Source organism: Salvia splendens, chromosome 21 (assembly GCF_004379255.2).
Source record: "Salvia splendens isolate huo1 chromosome 21, SspV2, whole genome shotgun sequence".
Classification (NCBI taxonomy): domain Eukaryota; kingdom Viridiplantae; phylum Streptophyta; class Magnoliopsida; order Lamiales; family Lamiaceae; genus Salvia; species Salvia splendens.
This window is the reverse complement of record NC_056052.1, coordinates 6,089,681-6,111,911: the sequence shown is the minus strand read 5'-3', so window position 1 is coordinate 6,111,911 and position 22,231 is coordinate 6,089,681. Positions and strand designations below refer to the sequence as shown.

The window sequence follows — 22,231 nt, the reverse complement described above, 5'->3', positions numbered from 1 at the left end:
CCCGAAAAGATCGGGAGGAAAAGCCAGTATGCGGTGGCAAACTTTGTGAAGGGAAATCTAACCAAGATGGCTAGGGCATTTGAGGCTGCCCTTTACGAGGAAGAGGAGATTCCCTATACAGCCGAAGAAGCAATGCAGGTTAAACATTGGAGAGACGCAATGACCGTAGAAATGAATGCTCTATTAAAGAACAAGACCTGGGAAGTCAGTGACTTGCCAAAAGGAGCATCAACTGTGGGATGTAGGTGGGTATTTACAATCAAGAGGAGACCCGATGGCTCTATTGACCGATATAAGGCGAGGCTAGTGGCAAAAGGATATACGCAGACTTACGGCATCGACTATGCAGAAACCTTCTCACCAGTTGCCAAGATTAATACAGTAAGAGTACTTTTCTCGATAGCAGCTAATCGAGATTGGCCCCTACATCAGTTCGACGTCACCAATGCTTTCCTACACGGAGAGTTATCCAAACCTGTCTATATGGTTCCCCCACCTGGGTTTAGCGGAGACTTCCAAAGCGGAGACGTCTGCAAGCTCAAAAAAACGTTGTATGGACTCAAACAATCTCCTAGAGCATGGTTCGGGAGGTTCACTGAGGTGATGAAGAAATATGACTACCACCAAAGCAACTCAGATCACACCCTGTTCCTGAAAAAGAGGAATGGTAAGATTACATGTCTCATCATTTATGTTGATGATATGATTATTACAGGAGATGATGAGGAAGAGATAGGCCAGCTGAAGAAGAATCTGTCCAAGGAATTCGAGATGAAGGATCTTGGTCACTTGAAGTACTTCTTAGGAATAGAGGTACTTAGATCAAAACAAGGAATTTTTATCAATCAGAGGAAGTACGTGCTTGACATCCTAGCAGAGACAGGGATGATGGACTGCAAGCCAGTAGACACTCCAATGGTCCAAAATCATGGACTTCAGATTCGGGAAGGAGCCAAATTGGCGGACAGGGGGAGATATCAGCGATTGGTCGGAAAACTCATCTATCTATCACACACCAGACCAGATCTTGCTTACGCCGTTGGGATTGTAAGTCAGTTTATGCATGCCCCCCAAGAAGAACACTGGGAGGCAGTGTTAAGAATAGTGCGGTACTTGAAAGGAACACCGGGACATGGAGTATTGTTCAAGAAACACGGGCACTTAGAGATCCATGGCTACACGGATGCAGATTGGGCAGGAAATCCAAATGACAGAAAATCGACTTCGGGATATTTTACCTTTGTGGGAGGTAATTTGGTGACATGGAGGAGTAAGAAGCAGAAGGTGGTGGCATTATCAAGTGCCGAGGCAGAATTTCGGGGGATAAAGAGTGGATTGACTGAAGTTTTGTGGCTCAGAAGACTTATGACCGAACTCGACCTCAAGTCCGTCCAACCATGTCGCCTACTGTGTGACAACAAGGCTGCTATTAGCATATCCGAAAATCCAGTGCAACACGACCGAACCAAACATGTTGAGGTAGATCGACACTTTATAAAGGATACAATTGATGCAAAAGTGGTGGAGTTACCATACGTCAAGTCAGAGGATCAACTAGCGGACATCCTAACAAAAGCAGTGAGTTCACACTCGTTTCGAAGTGTACTAGACAAGTTAAGTATTGGGGATCCCATTACTTAACTTGAGGGGGAGTGTTGGAGAGAAGATCCTCAAGAATCAAGGACCCGATTCCCTGCAATCACAATTAAATGAGGAGATTAGGAATTAAATTAATTGATTTTACCTTGTATAGAAGATTAAATTTGGGAGAATGATCTTACACTGGTTTGTAATCTTTAGCCTATAAAGAGGCGTGTAGAATGTACTCTTTAGTGTGAATGAGAAAAACCTATTCCAAAAACCTACTTTTATCAAATGAAACTATCGGGTTATTTGGGTCACTTAATGAGTTTCGGATTGAATTGACATTCCTAATGCTCATATTGTATGGAGGATATAATCTAACCAATTAATTCAAATAGAAAAGAATACAAGTTTCAGGGACCAATGCTTTAATAATAATTAAGCTTTAAACATGAAAGCCAGCTTTGCTTAACTATTCTTTTTCTTGGTTTAGTGTTTTTGGGGGTGGGCCCGAATAGTCGCTAAAGAACCCCGTCCCACCATAAGCTAGTTACTTCTTTTGGGCACGGAATTTTAAAAGTTGATATCGAAAGAATTAAAATGGAGAGAGTAAAGTATGCAGAGAGGGAAAAGTAAAGTTATAAAAAGAATAAAGTAGGTGAGAAGAATAAAGTAAGATATATAATTTGTATTTAAAAGGAAAATAACTTACTTATGATTATGGTGGGATATCCTAAAAAGGAAAGTGACTCGCAATTGAATGAGTTCATTTTCAAGAAATGCACGCCTTCGCACTTAACGATAACTTTGACATGTTTTGACGGCGACTATGATGAGATTATTGACAATCTTTCATGATTTTAGTGGAACATGCTTGGTTTGCTTAATTACCTACAAGCAAATTCATTCTCTTAGTTAGAAAAGTATCGTGTCGTGTTCCTTGTAAATTAATTTGTATATGTACACAGTATTTATTTAAATTAAATATGAGTTTTATTCTCAATTCATCGACAGTGTACCAAACGTCAATTGACATGTCTCCATATCGCCTCATTTTTGGCAAGACGTGTCTCTTCTCGCATATTTGATTGTTCAAAAGATGAACATGGAGCCAAGCAAGTGTGAAAAGGAGAGAAAGCTCGAACTCCAAGAGCTCGATGAGATTTGACTGGAGGCAAACAACGCGACATTACTGTGGGGATTAGGCAGACCCCCAACCCAAAACTAACATAGGGACAGACCCAAGGCTAGACAGCTCTCAACCCTAGCTAAACATATATGTGAGTGGCCTAAAAGGGAATCCTTTAAAAGATCTTATCATAGAGGAGTTAGAGAATCGTCAATTTATCATTTAGGACAAGAAGAAGTTTCAATAGTCTAATTAAATATAGAAATATTTGCCCAAATTTTTTAGACTTTATTACATTATGCAGCATGCTTCCCGTAATATTCCCGTGACAAAGTGCAAAGGACTATTTGTTATGTAATTAATGAACAATCCTAATTCTTGTGTTAAAAAAGATCACAATTCTGCCTCAAATATCGATTTACTCACGAAAATATAGTATTCTAACCGTCAATCAAACTAGATTTTCAATAAAAAAAAATTAATTAATGTCAAGGAGAATAATGTCGTTGGACTTGGACGTTGTCTCATATCTCTTATTTTTGTATATTTTAAAGAGAGATTGAAGAATTAAGTAATTACGTATTTGATTATTCGTAGGCCGGCAGCAACAATAAAATATGGAGTTGGCTAGAATTAAGAATTCCAAAAAATCAATTTTCACTTTAATGAGTTGATCTAACTTAAGATGTTTTAACTTGGATTTGCAGACATCAATCATGTCCCAATGCATAATTTCTTTGTCTCATTTTCATAATCGACAAGCGTAGCAGAGATTGAAACTTATTATATGAGTTTACATTGGTATATTAAATTATTATTGTGTATATATGTGTGTGTTTGGAACTTAGATATATATAATAATATTGTTTCTCATTTGATAAATGTGAATTCACATTTTTAAATTACTGCAAATAGAAAAATCAATTAAGCAGTGTAACACTAGTTACCATATAAGAAAACTTTGAACAATATACAAATTACACAAGGGATTTGTCATGATCTCAATTGGGGTAAATATATAACTCATACAAAATGTTTCACTTTTGTTTCATATTAGTACAAAAAGTTTGAAGTTTACATAAATCACACAAAAAGTATCATTCTTGTTTAGTTTAGTATATTCCGTTATTTTTGTTTGAGTGTCGTTAACTCTTTGTCTTGTGAAGTACAAAATGTTTCATAATTGTTTCATGTTGGTACAAAATTTTTTATCATTGTTTCATATTGATACAAAAAATTTCAATATTGGTATATGGTTTTTGCATCTGCAGGGATCAGACTATCCGGATTCACTAATTACTGAGACCTCTTTGGTCTTGTACAAGATAGCTCAGTCAAACTATCACCCACACGACTGATTTACACAAATACAAATACTAGCTATTACAATGGTAACTAGCTAATGATCTCGGACCATGCAATCATCAACCGAATGCATCCACAAGCCTCCGAGAACCCTGCACACTTGAAAACCCTAGTTAGTAGACAAGGAGAGATCCTCTCGGATCTAAACAAAACATACAGAAATAAGAGAGAACACAAAGGATTCGAATAGATCTCGTAGTTATGGCTCAGCCACCCGCTAATAGTACAGATCTATTCACCAAAGACCAAGATCCAAGGGAGCACAACCGGTTCCTCAAGTGATTAACCTCACACACCGGATACCAACCCCAAAACACTCCTCAACACCGGATCTAAACCCTCACCGACCACAAACTCAAGAAAACCTCTCAAAACAGAAACCCTAGTTTCTCCAGAACACAAGCAACCGAACCAGTTGCTTTCTTCCACACTCACACAACATCAATCACTATAATAACCGTGATAGATCATTGTAAACTACCAGAGATTCATCGGAGAAGAAGAAAGAAGCAAGGGAATCACAACAGACTCGAGAGAGCAGAGAGAGAAATGAGAGAATGTCGAATGAATGCGGCGAGGGTGAGAGGAGTGGGGGTATATCAGCAGCCAATTGGGCTAGGACAAGCACAGACCCAATACACATCAATCGGGCCAATTAATTCCCAGGCCCAAATAATAGTCCACCACATAACAGCCCAATATAACCAACAACGTCACTTAAGTAAAAAGTTAACTCCGTTTAAACAAAAATTAACGGAATGTACTAAACTGAAATACGAATGAATCTTTTTGTTAGATTATGTAAACTCAAACATTTTGTATTAATATGAAATAAGGTGAAACATTTTGCATGAATTATTATTTACCACTCTCAAATGCATAGTTCAAAAGCTGAACTAGTTACGTGTGACTTTACTTAGAGTGCACTTCAAATCAAATATTGATAGTGGGTTCTAACGAAAATATTTGATATTCACGTTTTCCCATTTTGCATGACTCAAATATTCCGAGCATTAATATTAAGCAATCTTTTGTAATAAAGGAATTCATTTGTTTCTACTTCTTAAAACATTTTATTGTAAATGGGAAAACTTAAAAATAAATTTTAGATCGTGTAGAATGAGAGGAAGGGGTATATTTCCAAAACTAGAATATAAATTCTCTCTTTATCTTAGCAAATATTCTTTGTGGACAACCATTCATAGACGAATAAAGCATACAACAAATTCACGAACCAAACAAATTCTTAGCGTTGTCTTCACACGACAGATATTCAATAATAATTCACGTCACAATCACTGGGATTAGTCGTTAATTGAGTCCAAATCCATCTTTGTTTTTGACTAAACACTACTAATTTAGTGTTGATTGTCGATTCTAACGCTTTGATCGGCCTCCTTAATTTCTTCATCGAAAAAAACTGTGAAAACTCCAATTTTTATTCTCTTTTTCTCGTCTTTCCCGTCGCCGGCCGAATGCTCCCCACAATAAATTCCAACAAACAGTTTTATTTCTTCTCCACTTTTCAAAAAACCATTTTCTAGCTTTTTTGAATATGAACGATCTTCTCACGGTTAGTGTTTCTGTTTCTTTGATTTTTTGTTGTTTTTGCCTGCTGATTTTAGTAATTTTTTGTTTTTTTTGTATTATAAATATAGAGTTTAAGAATTTATGTTTAAGCTGAATATTAGGTGAAATGATATTAAAAATATTCATATATATTGCTGTATGTTTCGAGTTAGTAGTCTAAAATTTTGTATAAAGAAAAACAAAGTTAAATTTTTATTTACTTATACTTTTTATTAGTGTTTAAGAATTAATATTTAAATATTTGGAGGTGGTTTGTTTGCTTGATCATGTTGTTGATGTCAAGTTTTTTCTGTTTTATCTAATGTAGTATGAATTAATATTTTCTGTTATGTTTTACTATTATATTGCAAATGCTAAGATCATGTTGTTTGACTATAATTAGCTTCATATTTACTAGAAAAAATGCTGTGGAGTAAAATAGAAACACTATGATTTTAGCTTAAAACAAAAATCTAGTTTAGAAATACTATGCTTTGTGAGCTATGGTGGTTGTGCTTTTCTTGAAATGTTACAAGAGAAATTCTCTTAATAAATGAGACATAATGTGTTTTTATGGTTCTTGAAGCTTGACTAGTCATTTGAGTCTTGCGTGCATTTCAGGACTCGTTCGTTGGAGATGCCAAAGGCAACACGTCCAGAGAATCCGACATCGAGATGGGCCCTCGGCTTCCTAGGAGTAACTCTGATGTGGCTCTGGAATCCTTCCATAAGCAGGTGCGTGCCAAAAAGAAGTCATGGTCCGTTTCCTTCTCTTTATCTACATAGATTTTCATCCTTATCGTTGCTGGCAGATACAAGAGATCGAGAAGCATGTGGACAAGCTCTCCGGTTTGCTACAGAACCTTAAGGTATGAATACGGCCTTTCATTGATAGACTATGCGCTTACAAGTGAAACGTGTTATCTTAAACGACTATTGTAGGTTATGTAGTTTCATCTGTAGACGACACTTGCAAGCGAAATATGTATCGTGTTTTCTTAAGCGACTATTGCTTGGTATGTCGTTTGATTCTATGCATACCATCCTTTTGTCAGGAAGCGAACGAGGAGTCAAAATCGGTTACAAAAGCATCTTCAATGAAAGGTGCAATCCTTCTCCTTTTCATAATGCCTTATAGATTTTTAGTACTAATGTAGCACGTCGTATTCGTTCCAGCTATCAGGAAACGGATGGAGAAAGATGTCGATGAAGTGGGAAAGATAGCACGCGGTATAAAAGTGAAAATCGAGACAATGAACAAAGATGTATAGCTCATACCATTTTCACATCTCAGTATCTCTCTTTGGCTGTTTCTGTGCTGTGATCTGATTTATCCGAATGCTTCTCAGAACTTAACTAACCGGCAGAAGCCTGGCTGCGGAAAGGGAACAGCCGTTGATAGGTCAAGAACAAACATGACAAGGTAAGTATATAAATGTAACTTCTCTATGTTTTGGTAGGCGTAATTTAACAACGCCTCGTTCCCTGCAGCGCCTTGATGAAGAAATTTAGAGACCTCATGACTGAGTTTCAGGTCCGTTGATGATGATTCTCTTTTTCGACACATTGAGTTTTTGAGATGTTTTGTTTGTTTGAACAGACATTGAGACAGAGGATTGAAGAGGAGTATCGCGAGGTTGTTGAGCGACGAGTAGTAACAGGTCATATTCGTATTTATTTTTTCTTTTATGTTTACTCCCTCCGTCCCTTAAAATTGTTTAAGACTGTTAGTTGAAAGTGCGTATTTTAAGGGACAGAGGGAGTATTTTCTTTCGATATTTGTTTCGTTTCATGTTTTTGAATCTAATGCGTACGCCTTGAATTCTTTCGTCCTTCAGTTACTGGAAGTAGACCGGATGAAGAGGTAAGCCGTCCTTGCAATGCAACACTTGAAATCTGCAACATGTCGACGATATTCATTTTGGAGCTCGATGACTAACAGACTATCAATACTCTCATTGAAACCGGAAACAGTGAACAGATATTCCAGCAAGCGATGCAACAATCCGGACGAGGCCAGGTACTTTTTCATTATTTTGAGAACTAGTAAAAAATATTTATTCATGTGAAGAACGAAATATTTTACGTTTTTATGTGTCACATTGTGTAGGTGATGAACACTTTGGAGGAGATTCAAGAGAGGCACGATGCTGTAAAGGAGATCGAGAAGAAGCTTCTCGGCCTTCATCAGGTACACCGCGATCTAACTAATGTTGTTGGATCACGTTACGATATTCTTGACATGCGTTGATCTCTGTTTGTAGATTTACTTAGATATGGCCGTGCTAGTCGAAGCTCAAGGAGACATTTTGGACAACATTGAGAGCCAGGTTAATTTGTTTTCCCAAACTTGTAATGATGTTATATGATTCCTAGATATATGCAAAATTGGGGTATGAATAGAAAGATGTGGTGTGTGTTGCTGCATGTTGACGAGGCTCTCGTTCAGGTAACGAACGCAGTCGACCATGTTCAGTCACTGCGCTTCAGAACGCGAGAAAACTGCATGTGCATTGCCATTAGTAATTGGAGTTATTATAGTTCTTAGTTTGGTCCATAGTGCAAAAAACGTAGCTACCAATAAACCTTAGTTAGCGAAAAAATTGTTTGAATGCGTTTGAGAAATTTATTGATACTTACGTGTATAAATAAGTGGTCAATAGTTTCTACGACATTATTACGAAAGAGTATAATATCTAGGACAAAGGGATAGCCAATTGCTTGCCTTAGAGCATTCGCATCGGTGCTCATGCGGAAGAGCAGGCGCCGTGCCGTCGGCACGACGAGTACCTTGCTCGCCGCTGTGCTCTTGCCGACGGCACGACCCTACTATTAGCATCGAGCACCGCCATGCCAAACAGCAGGGCGACGTGGCATGTATTGATTGTCCAACAGCAAAGCCGTTTGCTATTTCCTTTTTTTTAAAAAAAATTCAAAAAATATAAAAAAATCAGTTTTAAAGTAAAAAAAATATTTTCCTACTTCCCAATAAAATATATCTGTTTTTCTTCACTTTTAATTTATTTTTCATTATTTTTATCTCAAAATTCACATTTTCACATTTTCATCTATGTATGTAATTTTTATTTTTGAGTGAACTACAAAAATGGTCCCTGGACTATGGGTTTATCTCGCCCATAGTCCCTGGAATTTAAAAATATCGTCAGACATCCCTGGACTAAGGGTTTATCTCGAAAATGGTCATTTTTCACTGTTTTCGGTCGAGAATACCCTTTTGGGGGGTTTGAGCAATTTGGTCTTTTTACACTTTTAACATTTAAATCTGATATTATTTCAGTTATGTACTAAATCTGATATTATTTCAAAATTATCATTCTTCTTCCCTTTTGTTATCCTTCACTTTGTTTCTTTATTTCAATATTAGATTTAATTTTATAAATTAAATTTTAAATTTTGATTTTTAAATATCAATAAATTTTTTTAATTAAAACTATTAATTCATGGACACTATAAATATTGATTAAAACTATTAATTTTTGTTATTTAATATAATATTCAGCTGAATTGAAGAAGTACAGAAAAATAATATTAATCATGATGGAAAAATAAGAGCTATTCTATTTAGCCTTCGTTCGGTTGTTATAATTGCTTGTGATTGAATATTATGAAGTTAACTAAAAATTTGATCCTACTAAAAATTTTATATAGGAGTATTTTTGTTGAAATTTTCTATTAAATTTTGATTGTTTTCAAATTAATAAACGAAAAGTATATTAGTCTTACATTAAATGCATATTTATTTTAGAATAAATCGTGTTATATGATCTATTTATGATTAAAGCTATTAAATATTGATTAAAACTAAGGCGTTGTCATACCTTATTGATTAAATATTAGACACTATCAAATATTGATTATGACTATTAATTTTTATTATTTAATAATTTTTATAATTAAAATTTTTTATTGATATTTAAAAAATAAAATTTAAAATTTAATTTTGTAAAATTAAATCTAATATTGAAATAAAGAAACAAAGTGAAGGATGACAAAAGGGGGAGAAGAATGATAATTTTGAAATAATATCAGATTTAGTACATAACTGAAATAATATCAGATTTAAAATGTTAAAAGTATAAAAAGACCAAATTGCCCACCCCAAGGGTATTTTCGACCGAAAACAGTGAAAAAGACCATTTTCGAGATCAACCCTTAGTTCAGGGATGTCTGACGATATTTTTAAAATCCATGGATTATGGGTGAGATAAACTCATAGTCCATGGACCATTTTTGTAGTTCACTCTTTATTTTTTAGGATTTTAAGTATGTAATTTTTATTTTTTAGGATTTAATTATGTAATTTTTATTTTTTTTGTAATTTGTAACAGTGCTTCGGGTATTTTTAATGAATTTTAATATTGTGGGATTATTTTTAGTAATTGAAGTATTTAAATTGAATAATCGAATGGTGGGACCATTGAGCATGCTCTTGCTGAAGAACATGGATGTGGGTGTTGTGCTTTTGCAGAAGAGCAAAAAGTAAAAAGTGAATAAAAGTGAGTCCGGATCCACATACATGCTCTTGCCTAATAGCATAGACGTGGATGCTCTTAGAGCTTATATTTATATTTTTATCATATCATTAATTTTAAGGTAAAAGTACTCTCTTCATGCCTTGGCTTTTTTTGTGAGTTACTACTCAGTCTCAAACACACAACATACCCACTTGTCACAGAAGACTGAACTTAGAACCTATTGATTGGACAAAAAATGTCTTACTAATTTAAATATTGTACATTGGCAAGTTCGCATCTTTGCTTTGCTTTCAAGAACTTGGCATGCAATTTTTAGTGAACTAAATATATATTCCTAACATTCTCAAAAAATATTTCCACTAATACCAAAAAATAACAAATTAGCATCTCTTTATTCTTTCTTTCTTTATTTTATTTTTTCATAATAAATTTATAATTTTCCAATAAATTAAAGAAGGTTCTGCTTTTCTCAAACGCTTGGGCTTGGTTTTGGATAGGAATTGTTTTGTAGGAGTAAGATTTAAGGCCCATATCTTGTTTTGGATTTTGTATGAACTTAAGGTCCATGTAAATCTATAGTAATCATAAACTAAATTCTAGGATCAGAAAATTTGTGTTAATTAGATTGAGAGAAAAATAATTACATGTATTAACAAGAGATGAAAAAAATACTTATTGAAGTAATAATGATTACAGAATATATTAATGATTATTTTTAAAAAATAGAAATATGATATTTTTGTTGGGATAAATTAAAAAGAAAAGTAATTGATGTAGTTAATTGATCTTGTTTTCTTTGTTTAATTATTTAATTCGTTTGTTGAATTATGGTTATAGGTGAAAAACGCAGTGGATCACGTGACCATGGGTACGGATGCTCTTCAAACAGCAAAAGATCTGCAGAAAAAATCAAGAAAATGCATGATGATTGCCATTATTTTAATGTTGGCTATTGCAATCATTATCGTGCTTTCTATTCTCAAACCGTGGAAGAAATAGTAGTAGTACATAAGCTTTTCAAAATTAATTTGCAAGCCAATTTTCATAAGTTAGGACATTTGTTTTATACTCCATGTATTTCTCTTGATTTTGAAAATGTACCTTATAATACGCGTATTTCAGTTGTGTATTTCAATTGTGAAATGTATTTGATGGAAATATGCATCTTAACGAGTAATCATAAGTTGAAGTTTTCGTCCGATTGAAAATAATTAAGTGGCATACGGTTCGTTAATCATGAGATATAATACGATCTTGATATAAAGACAGACCAAGATATAATGTCTCGGGCCAAACTTTTGATAGTGCAATATAAATAAAATAAAATAAAACTCATATACAACCATCTTAACACAAACAGTAGTTGAGTCTCAGCAAAGAGATGGAATAAGACGACATTTAACATTCAAATTCAAACAAAGTTTACCTCCCAATTTGATGCTACAAGGGCTTTCACAGACCAGCAACAAAAAAGGTCGATACAGAGCTTAATCAACGGGCAATCTCGGTCAAACTAATGGAAACGGGATAGATAGCGTGAGGCGTACAAACTTAAACAAAAACATGACCTGGGAACACGCTTTTGTTTAAATCAATAACAACTTGTGCTGATCTTTCTCATGGCAGAGAGCAAATTTCGATCTTTCCTGCTGCATCAGACGAGAGCATTGGGTTTCACCTCTCGATGAAACAGGGCCAATCAGAATGGCATAAACAATGGTCACACGAAATACAACAGGGGTTAAATCCTAACACTGTTATAAGGTTGGAATTTCCACGGAATGGAGTTATTTCTAAATAATGCTACACCATATAAAAGTACACAGACGAAATTTTCTGAAGGTTTTGAGGAGAAAAGGAATCAGTTTTGGGTGAAGTTCTGTACTTGTTTGTATCACGGGGTTTGTTGCTTTTAAGACAATAAAATGCTGCCCTTCTGAATATCAGCAACTGCAGGTGATCAACGAACAATGTAAATAACAATGAACCCGAGAGAGGATAAAAAGCAAATAAATAAACAACAATGAATACCTATATTGCACATTAGACACATCCAAAGAACTGTTCCAAGGATGGCGCTGTAAAGACATTAGAGGCAGGTCGTTCGAGCTTGACAGATGAGACGTGAAGCTGATATTTTATGAATCTCTGAAAACGATACAGAAGATAATGAATTTCAAGCTATGATGTGAAACGATACTCCAAAGAAACAGGTGTAACCACGATGTATGCAGCCTAAAAGACAAAGAAGACAATAGATGCCAAGCTATTATGTGAAATAATATTTTCATAAAAAGAAGTGGAGGAATGATTAAGCATAAAAGCCATCCTACAAAGTTATATGTATCCATTTCTTCCAATAGAATCATAGCAAATGTGTATTTTGTTGAATGTACGGTTTTCTTAAATCCGGCACCCCTATTTCAAGAAAGAATACGATTCTTTTATTATCAGTGGCGATAATACGACGCAAATAATATTTACTCAGAAAACCAGAACTTAGTTTAAACAATAACAAATGCAATAGACAGTATAAGCAGAGGATCCGCAGTGTCTCAGAAAAATCACAAATAATGTTGAACTCACAATATATCAGAAAAACGCGACTAAACATTTATTAGTCAAGATATGTCTTTCCCTATTTTCCATCACAGTTCACATACTAAAAGTAGAAACACAACATCCACATATAGATAACAGCAGAGATGTTGAACTCCAAACTATTGAAAAAAACTGTACAAGATATCACCTTTCTCCATTCAACTTAGATGAAAAGTAAAAAAACTGATTATTAAACTTATCAGAAGAATAAGAACTAGTTTATGGTCAAAATCAAGTAACAAAATCTAAAATGTAAATTAAGATTACTTCAGACCAAAAAAGGTGTTTCTACTTTGTTATAATAGGCTTTACCAAAAAGGAGTATATCTGATTAACGCAAATTTCATGGACTTCTTTCTTCAAGTTTTCATTAGTTTACCAAGATAAATACTTATCTTATGTTGGATAGAACAGAAGACAACAAAAGTTAAGGAAGAGTTGGAACATACAGCTAACTGGGTAGTAATTTCAGGATTCGAGTCTATGTGCCAATCTGGTTCCAACTGTCTGACAAAAGATGTCCGTCCATTCTCCGTGCCGCAGAAAAGAACCTGCAAGCTCAGTTCTGTAAGAGCTGCATGCAAGCTTACAAACTTACCTTGTGGACAAGAATAAGAAAGTTTCTAAGAACAATGTAATGCTACATAAATGCACATTAATTTTTCTTAACTGCATAACCACACAACAAATTTTCAACTGACACCTTCAAATGGTTATTCTTCCAACAAACAATCACCTAAATCAAGTTGTACTCCAGATAATAGCACAGATTATCAAATACTCCCTCTGTCCACGAAAAATAGTCTCATTTGTTGACGCCTTGACGGCACGAGTTTTAATGCACCATTGGTAATGCAGGGGGGAGAGAGAGAGAGAAGTGGTGGAAAGTTCCCATAAACAGAAATGAGACTGATTTTGGTGGACGAACCAAAATGGAAAAATGAGACTATTTTTCATAGTCAGAGGGTGTATATAAGAAGAAAAATAATTGAAGGCCCACGAGTACCTTATCTTTGACTAAGCCACCTGATGTAAAAAACCCAGCATCTTTCAGGGCCTCTAGGACTTTCTTCTGCAATGACAAAAATGACAAAAAACTAACTGGTGATCTTGGACTTGGAGTAAATTTCACCATATAGCAAACATAAAACAAAAAATACACCACATAATGAGAAATGAACAACACACACCAAACTTCTAAGTCATGGTGATTTGTTCCCCATTTATATGGGATTCAAGAGATACTATTCTTATAATTAAGATGGTTGACTGCACCAAGAAAAGCTCCTAACATATCTCAATAAAAGATTGTAGAAAAAGAAGAGTCCGGAGTACTGTTTTGTTGTTATTTTTCCTTTTTTTGAAAGTCAGAATAAATAAACAATTATTGAAAGACCTAGAAGTATAATTACTTGTTCATGTCATCAGCATTTTGAAGCCATAATAAGTAAACCAAATAAATAAGTAATTTGAGGACAAGATTATAGATGAAAGATAATATCAAGAAACGAACAGATAGGCATCAATATATAATCTAGCGAGTAGAGGCATAACATCACACAACATAAATACAGATCATTCGTACAAAACAAATTTGTGACACTAGTTCAGATAACAAAGCTACTATACAATCTATAAGACATAAATGTGGTTAAACCAAATCCAAGTGATCAATAAGAGAAACAAGATAATTTTTCTTAATAAGTAAACCCCAGAAATAAATGTTTCTTTAAGAGTACATCCTAATGTGTTGTAAGACCAAAAAGTATAAGCCGGGACTAAAAAGTAGTACTAGGATTTTTTTAACATCATAATAAACAGGAAGAGAGAGATGTATTGACATGATTCTTGCAAGATGTAGAAGTTCTTCAATTATCACAGATAATGAAATCAACATTCAACTGGAAAAAGAGTTTCACCATATGAAAATAAATGAATGGTAAACAATAAGAACAGGATGTTTTACTTCACTCTCATCATCAAGCACCCTTTCCATCAGATAAAGGTCACAAAATTTTGTGATCTCAAGCAGCACCTCCAGCACAGATGATCTTACAGTTGCTTGCTTCTGGGAAAGAAATTCGTTAACCACACGAATCAGTAATTTTGCAATGATGATTTTGATATGCTATAGACTTGAAGATGAATATAACAACCTGTAGTTCCTCGGGAGTGTTCTCCTCGAGAATAACACCAAGCAACCTACATGTTACCTGCACAATTCAAGTAATAGAAAAAAAAGGTGAATGTAATTTACATGGAGGTCAGTATTTCACAAATCCCAAACCACAATATTGCTGTCTCTGACATGAATCACACATTTAACACCATTTTTTATTTAATAACCCCAAACATTGTTCAATTCAGACTCTCAGGCACAACACACTTACACACACATAGAGACAATCAAACTTGATTGATAATTGACAGAATGCCTGTCCAAAGCATACCAAAAATGTACCAGTGTTGTTAGGAGTGTGGGGCACACCGGGGGGGTTAGGTAAAATCCAGGGCGTGGGGCAATGGGGTGCATGTCCCATGAATCGGGGAGCATTAATGCAATTTGAAGAAGAGAAGTTTGCATTAATGGTTCGAAATTGTATGTATGTAGGGTGTAGAGATACAAATGAGTATAGTACATATTAGTGAGGGTGTAGAGGTATGAATGAATATGGTGTCCCCATGATCTGACACATTAATAGAGAAATGTGAAAATGGAGTAAAGCAGACATTAACAACACTGATGTTGTCAAGCAGTTATGGACTGCGTGAGAGACATTCGGAGGATCAACTATAAAGGAGGGTGAAGAGATATAAATGAGTATAGGTCCCCAAGGTTTGGCAAATTAAAGAAGGAGAGAGGGAGAGAGAGAGAGATTGGGAGGATCAAATCCAAAGGAGGGGGTGTAGGATGTAGAGGTATAAATGTGTGCACTTTGATTTGTCACAACGCCATAGCCTTACCCCAGCCACATCCCCTGCACCTCACTCGACCCAGCCACCATGGGGCCATTCCAGCCTCACCTCGTGCGCCATGAATGTAACACATTTTACAGAAATGAATGTAACAACAGTTCAGCCATGAAGCATGAGTCGCAAACACCAGTACACTACAGTTCAGTTAACTCTATCGTAAAGTATCATCTGATTAGGGATGATAACGAAATCTTAGGCAGCATTTCTTCGGCTGCACGGTCATCTCAAGGTTTTCTGATAAAAATTCTCCAAGTAACTTAATTCATCCGGTCAGTCTAGGAAAGTCTCTTGATGGCTCAAAGTTACATAATAGGTCCTGCGTAGCCCAAAATCGAAAATTTTAAACTTTTACAATAGCCGAATGCTAGTAGATGTCATTTGATACGCATTACTCATGAAGGAGCTATGAAGGAAAAGCCAAAGTGCAGGAGGTTTGTGGAGGAGAAGTCGAAGTGCAGAAGGTTCATGGAGGGGAAGTTAGTGTCTCCATTACAGTGAATGAAAAGATTGAAGATCGGGAAGGAAAAGGGTGTTGACAGATGTTATTGATGTTGGATTATTGGGAGAGTGAGTGGGCGGTGGTTACCAGAAGATGGGAGGAGTGGAGCTGTTGGTGCTAGTTATTGCAATTATGTTTATATTACTTACTTATTTTCTAGTAGGATGGTAAATAGTTGTCCTTGAGTTTTGACGGGACTATGCTTTGGATTATTGTGTTTGTTTGTAGCCTGTAGGGCCTGCAAGTGTAGCTGAGGCTTTCTGTGAAGGAAAAGGGCCTTCATTTGAGAATCTATCAGCATTCTTATTACATTTTCTTAGAATCATTGTGTCGACAACAACTTCGTCTTCATTGCTTCATTCTTCAACATCATCCCAAATTAATGGCCCGTTAACATGGGAACAAGACATATCAAAGTACTCCGATTACATTTTAAGGAAGCATAAATATATTAGGCAAAGATAATATGCTCAAACAAAAGAATAAAGAGACTCCAATGTTTGAAAGCTGAGTAAGCACACGACATAACAAGCGCATAGAATAGAAAAGGGACATTTAAGTATAGATTGGTTACACTACCAATGAAAAGTATTGTTCGAAACATTACCTTCCTTCCTTCGCTCAATCTTTGCCTAACAATTTGTCCAAGGGTTGGCTGCAGTAGGATGAAAAATGTCACTTTTTCTCTTTACCAAGTTACCAACAACTGAAAAGGGTGAAGAGAAAACCGACTTTTACAGGCTGAAAGAACTCATCGATAGCATTCTGGGTTCTCGAATCCTCTGCAAGATTGATAGCCCCCTGAGACGAAACATTCACTGTCTCAGCACTACGAACACCAGAACTACTCGCTGACGGAGCTTGCCGTTTTGATTGCCTTCTTTGAGGTTCACTAGGTGCTCTCAATAATCTCCAAGTGAACACCAAAGCAAATGCTAACCCTGCTATGGCCCCAACTGATCGAGAATCCTGCAACGTAACATTCTCTTTTTTTGTCAGCCAAAACGATTCCAAATCAACAACTCAGCATAATCAATAAAAAACACTCTTCCAGCTATCAAATTTAGTCCTTTTATACGTTTTAACAACAATTAACTAATCCCCACTTCAAAGTTTACACCAGCATCCAATATTGAAAATTAGCCCCAAAAATAGATGGCACGAATCACAAATTAACACATGAAAAATCGATTTATTAAAACATATCGGCACTAAACAAAACAGAAATGATGGTCGATAATTCGCAAAACGGTCAAAAGCGAAAAATTAGACGAAAATTGGATGAGAGAGAATCGAAACGAACCAGGTCGCGGGGAAACTTGAGAGAGAGGAAAGCTCCAACACGTTTGATCAACTGCAGAAGATCGTCCTGGGCATTATCAGCCATTGCGATTTGAGAGAGATTTGTGTTCTGCCTATACCAATTGATCAGAAACCGATTGAGTTGCGCTAAAATTGAAGTTGCATTTGTAGCTCAAGGATTTATTGAACAGTGGCGAAGGTTAGCTAGCAGATCGAGGGAGATACACTCAGGATTTTTTTGATGAGTAAAAAATAAAGAAGATTTGGATATGCAATAGGAATTTAATGTAATTTCAATCATATGCTTTTCACAATTTTAGTTATGTAATTTTAGGATTTTTAATTATATAATTTGTAAAATTAAATATTGTAAATGGTTTTAAATATGTAATTATTTAAATAAATTTTGTATTTTTAGTTAAACTATGTATTCAAGATTATTTAACAAATAGGAGTACTAAAAACTGGAAATGAAATAAAAATAAGAGATAAAATTTGTCTCATTTAAAGTGATGTGTATTCTTTTTCTTGGGTGTCTCACTCAAAAGTAACATATACTCCTTATATTTTGAAATAGAAACTCAGCTCTCTTTAATTTATTTATTTTTGTACTTTATTCTTAGTCCAATTAATACACAAAATAATACTACATAAAACATTGTGTCTGGAAAAAAAATACTTTACTTGGAATGAGATGAAGGGATTAATTATTAAGAGATTGATTAAGATATGGAGTAAAAACTAGAACATGAAAAAAAAAGCAATTGAATTATTTGCGAAGATTAGTAGTACTATGTTGGTTGAGAATTTTCATTACTTTTGATTAAGATTTCAAATTTTAGAGTGATTTTTGGACATGGTTGTAATATTTTTTCTTGAGCTTGTTAATTCGTTTTAGAACTTTAAAATATTGTTTAGAATATTTAATATCAAAAGGCTTTCATTGGTAGAATTTGATAATATTTTTCCTAAAGATCATACAAAAATTATAGAAATGTCAAACAAATCGACTCTGTTGTCAAAATTGGCATTTAAGTTTTACACTGATTTTATTCTATACTGATTTATGGATATGAGTAATATGACCACTTCAGCCAACTCTATCTCAAGACCCATCCCACGGGCTTTTAGGTTAGTCTTCTCGAATTTTCCCGAAGCTTCGGCCCATGCCATCACCCTCTATTGTGGCGATGTCTCTATCAACGACTGTGTCACATAACGTGGACTAGGTCGGGGCATAATAACAAGGGTGGGGATCCTCTGCTGTGCTGAAAAGCACAGCAGCCCCTGCTGCCTCACCCAAAAAATAAAATAATCAAATAAATAAAAATAAATTTAATTAAATAAATATATTATTTTAATGTTTTGTGTGAGGCAGCAGGGGCTGCTGTGCTTTTCAGTACAGCAGAGGATCCCCTCCCATAATAACAACTAGGTAGTTGTCATCTGGTACGACAACTGCTACTTTAAATAAGTACTCATATATACATCTATTTCTTCAATAAAATCGATGAGCATAAAAAATTTTACATGTGGAATTTGAGTTTTCTTAGCCAGTTAGCCAAAGAGGCTTTGGATTCGAAGGTTGATTGCTAGAAATGTTGTATGAATATATGATATATAGCCTTTTCCTCAATCTTTGAGATTTCTATACCCTATCTCTAATTAGTGTGGAATAAAATATGAGATTAATACCGTGTATGTTTGATGCATTAAAATTAATAATATGTGTTATAAATCAGTATCGTAGAATCGCACAAATTTGTTCAGAATCACCAAAATTTGTATACTTCATATTGCGGATATATAAACTAGTCAAGACCTTCATTTATTTATACAATAATAGAAAAAGCACAATTATATACAAACGAGAATATTGCTAAAGCGAAGCGACCACCTAATTGAAATGATGTCTACTTATTGTCAAAAAGTAGAATGAATAGATGCTTCATGCTTAATAATCTTGAAACATTGAAAAACTTTATTAAAATAGTTTGGCTATTACACCCCAAGATAGAAAATGGGACCTCATCCTCATTTGATATTTTAGTAATGAAGCAATCAAAATACAATTTATAATTGAATCAACAATTTTGCATATGTCGTTAGTTTAGTTGCAACTGATAATTATTCATCCTCTAAGAATTTGACTGTTTTTACCATTCCTTTCCTTAATTTACAAATTTACAAATGTCACGAAAATCTAACATTTGAATACCACAAAATTGTTTACTAAAGTTAAAAATTATTTATAAAACAACTAACTTTTCTGTTAGATTAAAGCATCAAACTACCAAAGTTGGACAGTGATGTGAAAAATAAAATATCAAGGATTAATTATTTTGGCAAAATATATTGAGATATCCAAATATACATGAACACAAATACTCCAATATTTAAAAATAGCTGCATAAATAAATTTATTCGTGGTTTAGTCTTTTAGTAGAAAAAAAATCATCCAATTCTATCAAAATTCTGAAAAAATAGAAAAATCCCAATTCTACTGTACAATATCAATTCATCGAAGATCAATGGGAGAACAAACAAAATTCTCGAAAAAATAAGCAGATGTCAAATTAATAAGCAATAAACGAATCAAAAAGAGCAGAATTATGAATTATTCACTGGACCTGGCGCCGCCGGTACTGGATTGGGCGGAGTAAACGTCGGAGGCGGAGCCACCGAGACGACTGCTGAAGGCGGCGGGTAAGCCGTCGGAGGAGGCGGAGAAAACAATGCCGGAGGAGGCGGAGATAAATCTGGAACACTAGGAGTTGAATTATCACTCGGCGGCGGCGGCGGCGAATCCGGAACACTCGAGCCTGAGCTCTCACTCGGCGGCGGCGGCGGCGGATTGAAGTTGCCGGAAGGATTAGAAGTAGCGGGCGGATTTAGGCTCGGATTGGAATCGGGGGAGGGGATGACGATCGGAGCAGTCTCCGTGCACGAATCTGAGCTGCAATCGTTCGATTTTTTGCGAATTCCGTGATGCCTGAGCAGCGTGAACCCTAGGACGAGTCCGGTGACGACGAGAATCGCGACGATGAAGACGAAGATCTTCGTGGCTTTGCCAACGAAGCACATTTTAATCGAATTTTCGGTTGGAGTTTCTATTGGTGAATTGAATTTTTGCTGAAATTATGCAGTTAAGGAAAGACAATTGAGAATTTGTGGGGGCAATGATGAGTTGGTGTGTGAGTGTGCTTTTTGTATTTATGCATAGAGGAAAGAAATGGTGGTTTGCAATTGTAGGTATGTATATATAATATATGTATGTATTATTTTCTTTTCTTCTTCTTGGATTTGTGCATTGGTGGAGTGAAGGAGACGATTGAGGAAGTTATCACGTGAAGGCCATTGAAGGAGAATACGCTGTGATTTTTGGATGTTTCTACATTTATTAATACTTCCTTTTTGAGGTAATGCTGAAATTTTTCATTTAAATTAGTGAGAGAATATTATTATAAATAGAACCCTATGTTTTGTGGGGTGGGCATTTTCAATAGATTATAGAGTATGGTTCATGTGTTTTTTAATTGAACTGAGAAAATATTAGTAGTATGGGTTTATAATTTAGGTGGCATGAATACCTGTGAAGATAATGAGGTCGAATTGTTAAAGGTATAGATAGGTCAGTTTATTTGAGATATGAATATATGCGAAAGGGATCATCTTGTATTGTAGTATGTAATGTATGAGGTAATTCCTTATAGAATATATGGGGTTCTGTGATGTTTATTGAGAGCGTGAAAATGCAACACCTTGTTGAGGAATATTTCCCTAATGAGGCATATTGAGTGTAAATGTATTTAAACGATGGTTTCATATGCGCATGAATAGTCTTGGACACAGAGACACTTGACACCGTAGGAGTGCACGACAGTGGTACGTCAGCTAATGTACAATAACACTCAAGATCAATTCGACAATTCCTACACATCGCCGACACAACAGACCAATAGCGTAGCCAGGATTAGATCATCGTGCGGTCAAAAAATAATAAAAAATATATTTAAATAATTATTCTTAACAGAAATACATTATGGTGTAGGGAAAATTGCCACAAAAGTATAAATGTTGATCAAATATTGGTCAATCTTGTAATTTTAAACAATAATCATATTATAATTTTTATTAACTGTTACTGGTAGTTAATAGAACAATGGATGGAAAGGGGACTTTCAAATTTTAAATTGCTCAAATGGGCCAACATAGGCCCAATTTCAGAAAATAAACATAAGAAAGAGAAAGCAGCTTTTCTGCAAAAAAAATGGCTCCGCCGCCTGAAGCTGGATTGAAGATGGGGTACGAGTGCGAACAGCGTGGGGTCAGCAGCGGTTTTCTAGCACCGGCCAAGCCGTCGCTGGCGCGATGGCTTGGCCCTCAGTGGTTCCGTCGGTGTTTCGCGATGTACATTAGTTTAGAAATAATAATTTCTTATATCTCGTGTTTTACTAACCAACAACAAAGATTTATCTCACTATGGTCCTTTTAATGTTATACTACCAGGTAAGTGTTATTCGTCATCCTAAGGTTAGGAGATTTTAAGCTTGACACTACAACCTTTAATGATAGGTATCTCATTTCCAATTTTAGTTGTGAATATTAATTTATTTATGCAAGAACTAGATAAGAGACCTTTAGTGACGATGTAATCACCATTTACTCTACAATGTATAATATTTGAACTCTTTTGTGCAATTAAAATAT

The 22,231-nt window shown here is 35.2% G+C and overlaps 3 protein-coding genes across 3 annotated transcripts; 1 reads left to right on the top strand and 2 right to left on the bottom strand.

Annotated features, from left to right (window-relative positions):
* The first annotated feature begins 5,454 nt into the window (after positions 1-5,454).
* Positions 5,455-8,231, top strand: LOC121783822 (syntaxin-132-like). Its single transcript, XM_042181999.1, has 12 exons — positions 5,455-5,651; positions 6,269-6,382; positions 6,460-6,516; positions 6,703-6,751; positions 6,824-6,912; positions 6,997-7,070; positions 7,139-7,181; positions 7,248-7,308; positions 7,486-7,511; positions 7,590-7,667; positions 7,758-7,838; positions 7,912-8,231. Exons 1-12 carry the CDS (start codon positions 5,634-5,636, stop codon positions 8,014-8,016), a joined length of 795 nt encoding a protein of 264 aa, XP_042037933.1. The 5' UTR covers positions 5,455-5,633; the 3' UTR covers positions 8,017-8,231.
* A 3,208-nt stretch (positions 8,232-11,439) lies between these two features.
* Positions 11,440-17,780, bottom strand: LOC121783302 (peroxisome biogenesis protein 22-like). Its single transcript, XM_042181333.1, has 9 exons — positions 17,523-17,780; positions 16,952-17,188; positions 16,827-16,874; positions 14,901-14,957; positions 14,711-14,812; positions 13,751-13,816; positions 13,194-13,295; positions 12,175-12,291; positions 11,440-12,093 (listed from the first exon to the last, which is right to left on the bottom strand). Exons 1-8 carry the CDS (start codon positions 17,604-17,606, stop codon positions 12,187-12,189), a joined length of 801 nt encoding a protein of 266 aa, XP_042037267.1. The 5' UTR covers positions 17,607-17,780; the 3' UTR covers positions 11,440-12,093; positions 12,175-12,186.
* Positions 17,781-20,131: 2,351 nt separating this feature from the next.
* On the bottom strand, positions 20,132-20,605 carry LOC121784117 (leucine-rich repeat extensin-like protein 3). Its single transcript, XM_042182298.1, has one exon. It carries the CDS (start codon positions 20,603-20,605, stop codon positions 20,132-20,134), a length of 474 nt encoding a protein of 157 aa, XP_042038232.1.
* Between the last annotated feature and the right edge of the window lie 1,626 nt (positions 20,606-22,231).

Coding starts and splice junctions, on each gene's coding strand:
- LOC121783822 (XM_042181999.1), top strand. Junction 6,517..6,702: donor GTTTGCTACAGAACCTTAAG/GTATGAATACGG, acceptor TCCTTTTGTCAG/GAAGCGAACGAGGAGTCAAA. Junction 7,071..7,138: donor TCAAGAACAAACATGACAAG/GTAAGTATATAA, acceptor CGTTCCCTGCAG/CGCCTTGATGAAGAAATTTA.
- LOC121783302 (XM_042181333.1), bottom strand. CDS start 17,606: ATGGCTGATAATGCCCAGGACGATCTTCTGCAGTTGATCAAACGTGTT. Junction 14,958..16,826: donor GATTGAGCGAAGGAAGGAAG/GTAATGTTTCGA, acceptor TGAATTGTGCAG/GTAACATGTAGGTTGCTTGG. Junction 13,817..14,710: donor TGCTTGATGATGAGAGTGAA/GTAAAACATCCT, acceptor TTGTCATTGCAG/AAGAAAGTCCTAGAGGCCCT.
- LOC121784117 (XM_042182298.1), bottom strand. CDS start 20,605: ATGTGCTTCGTTGGCAAAGCCACGAAGATCTTCGTCTTCATCGTCGCG.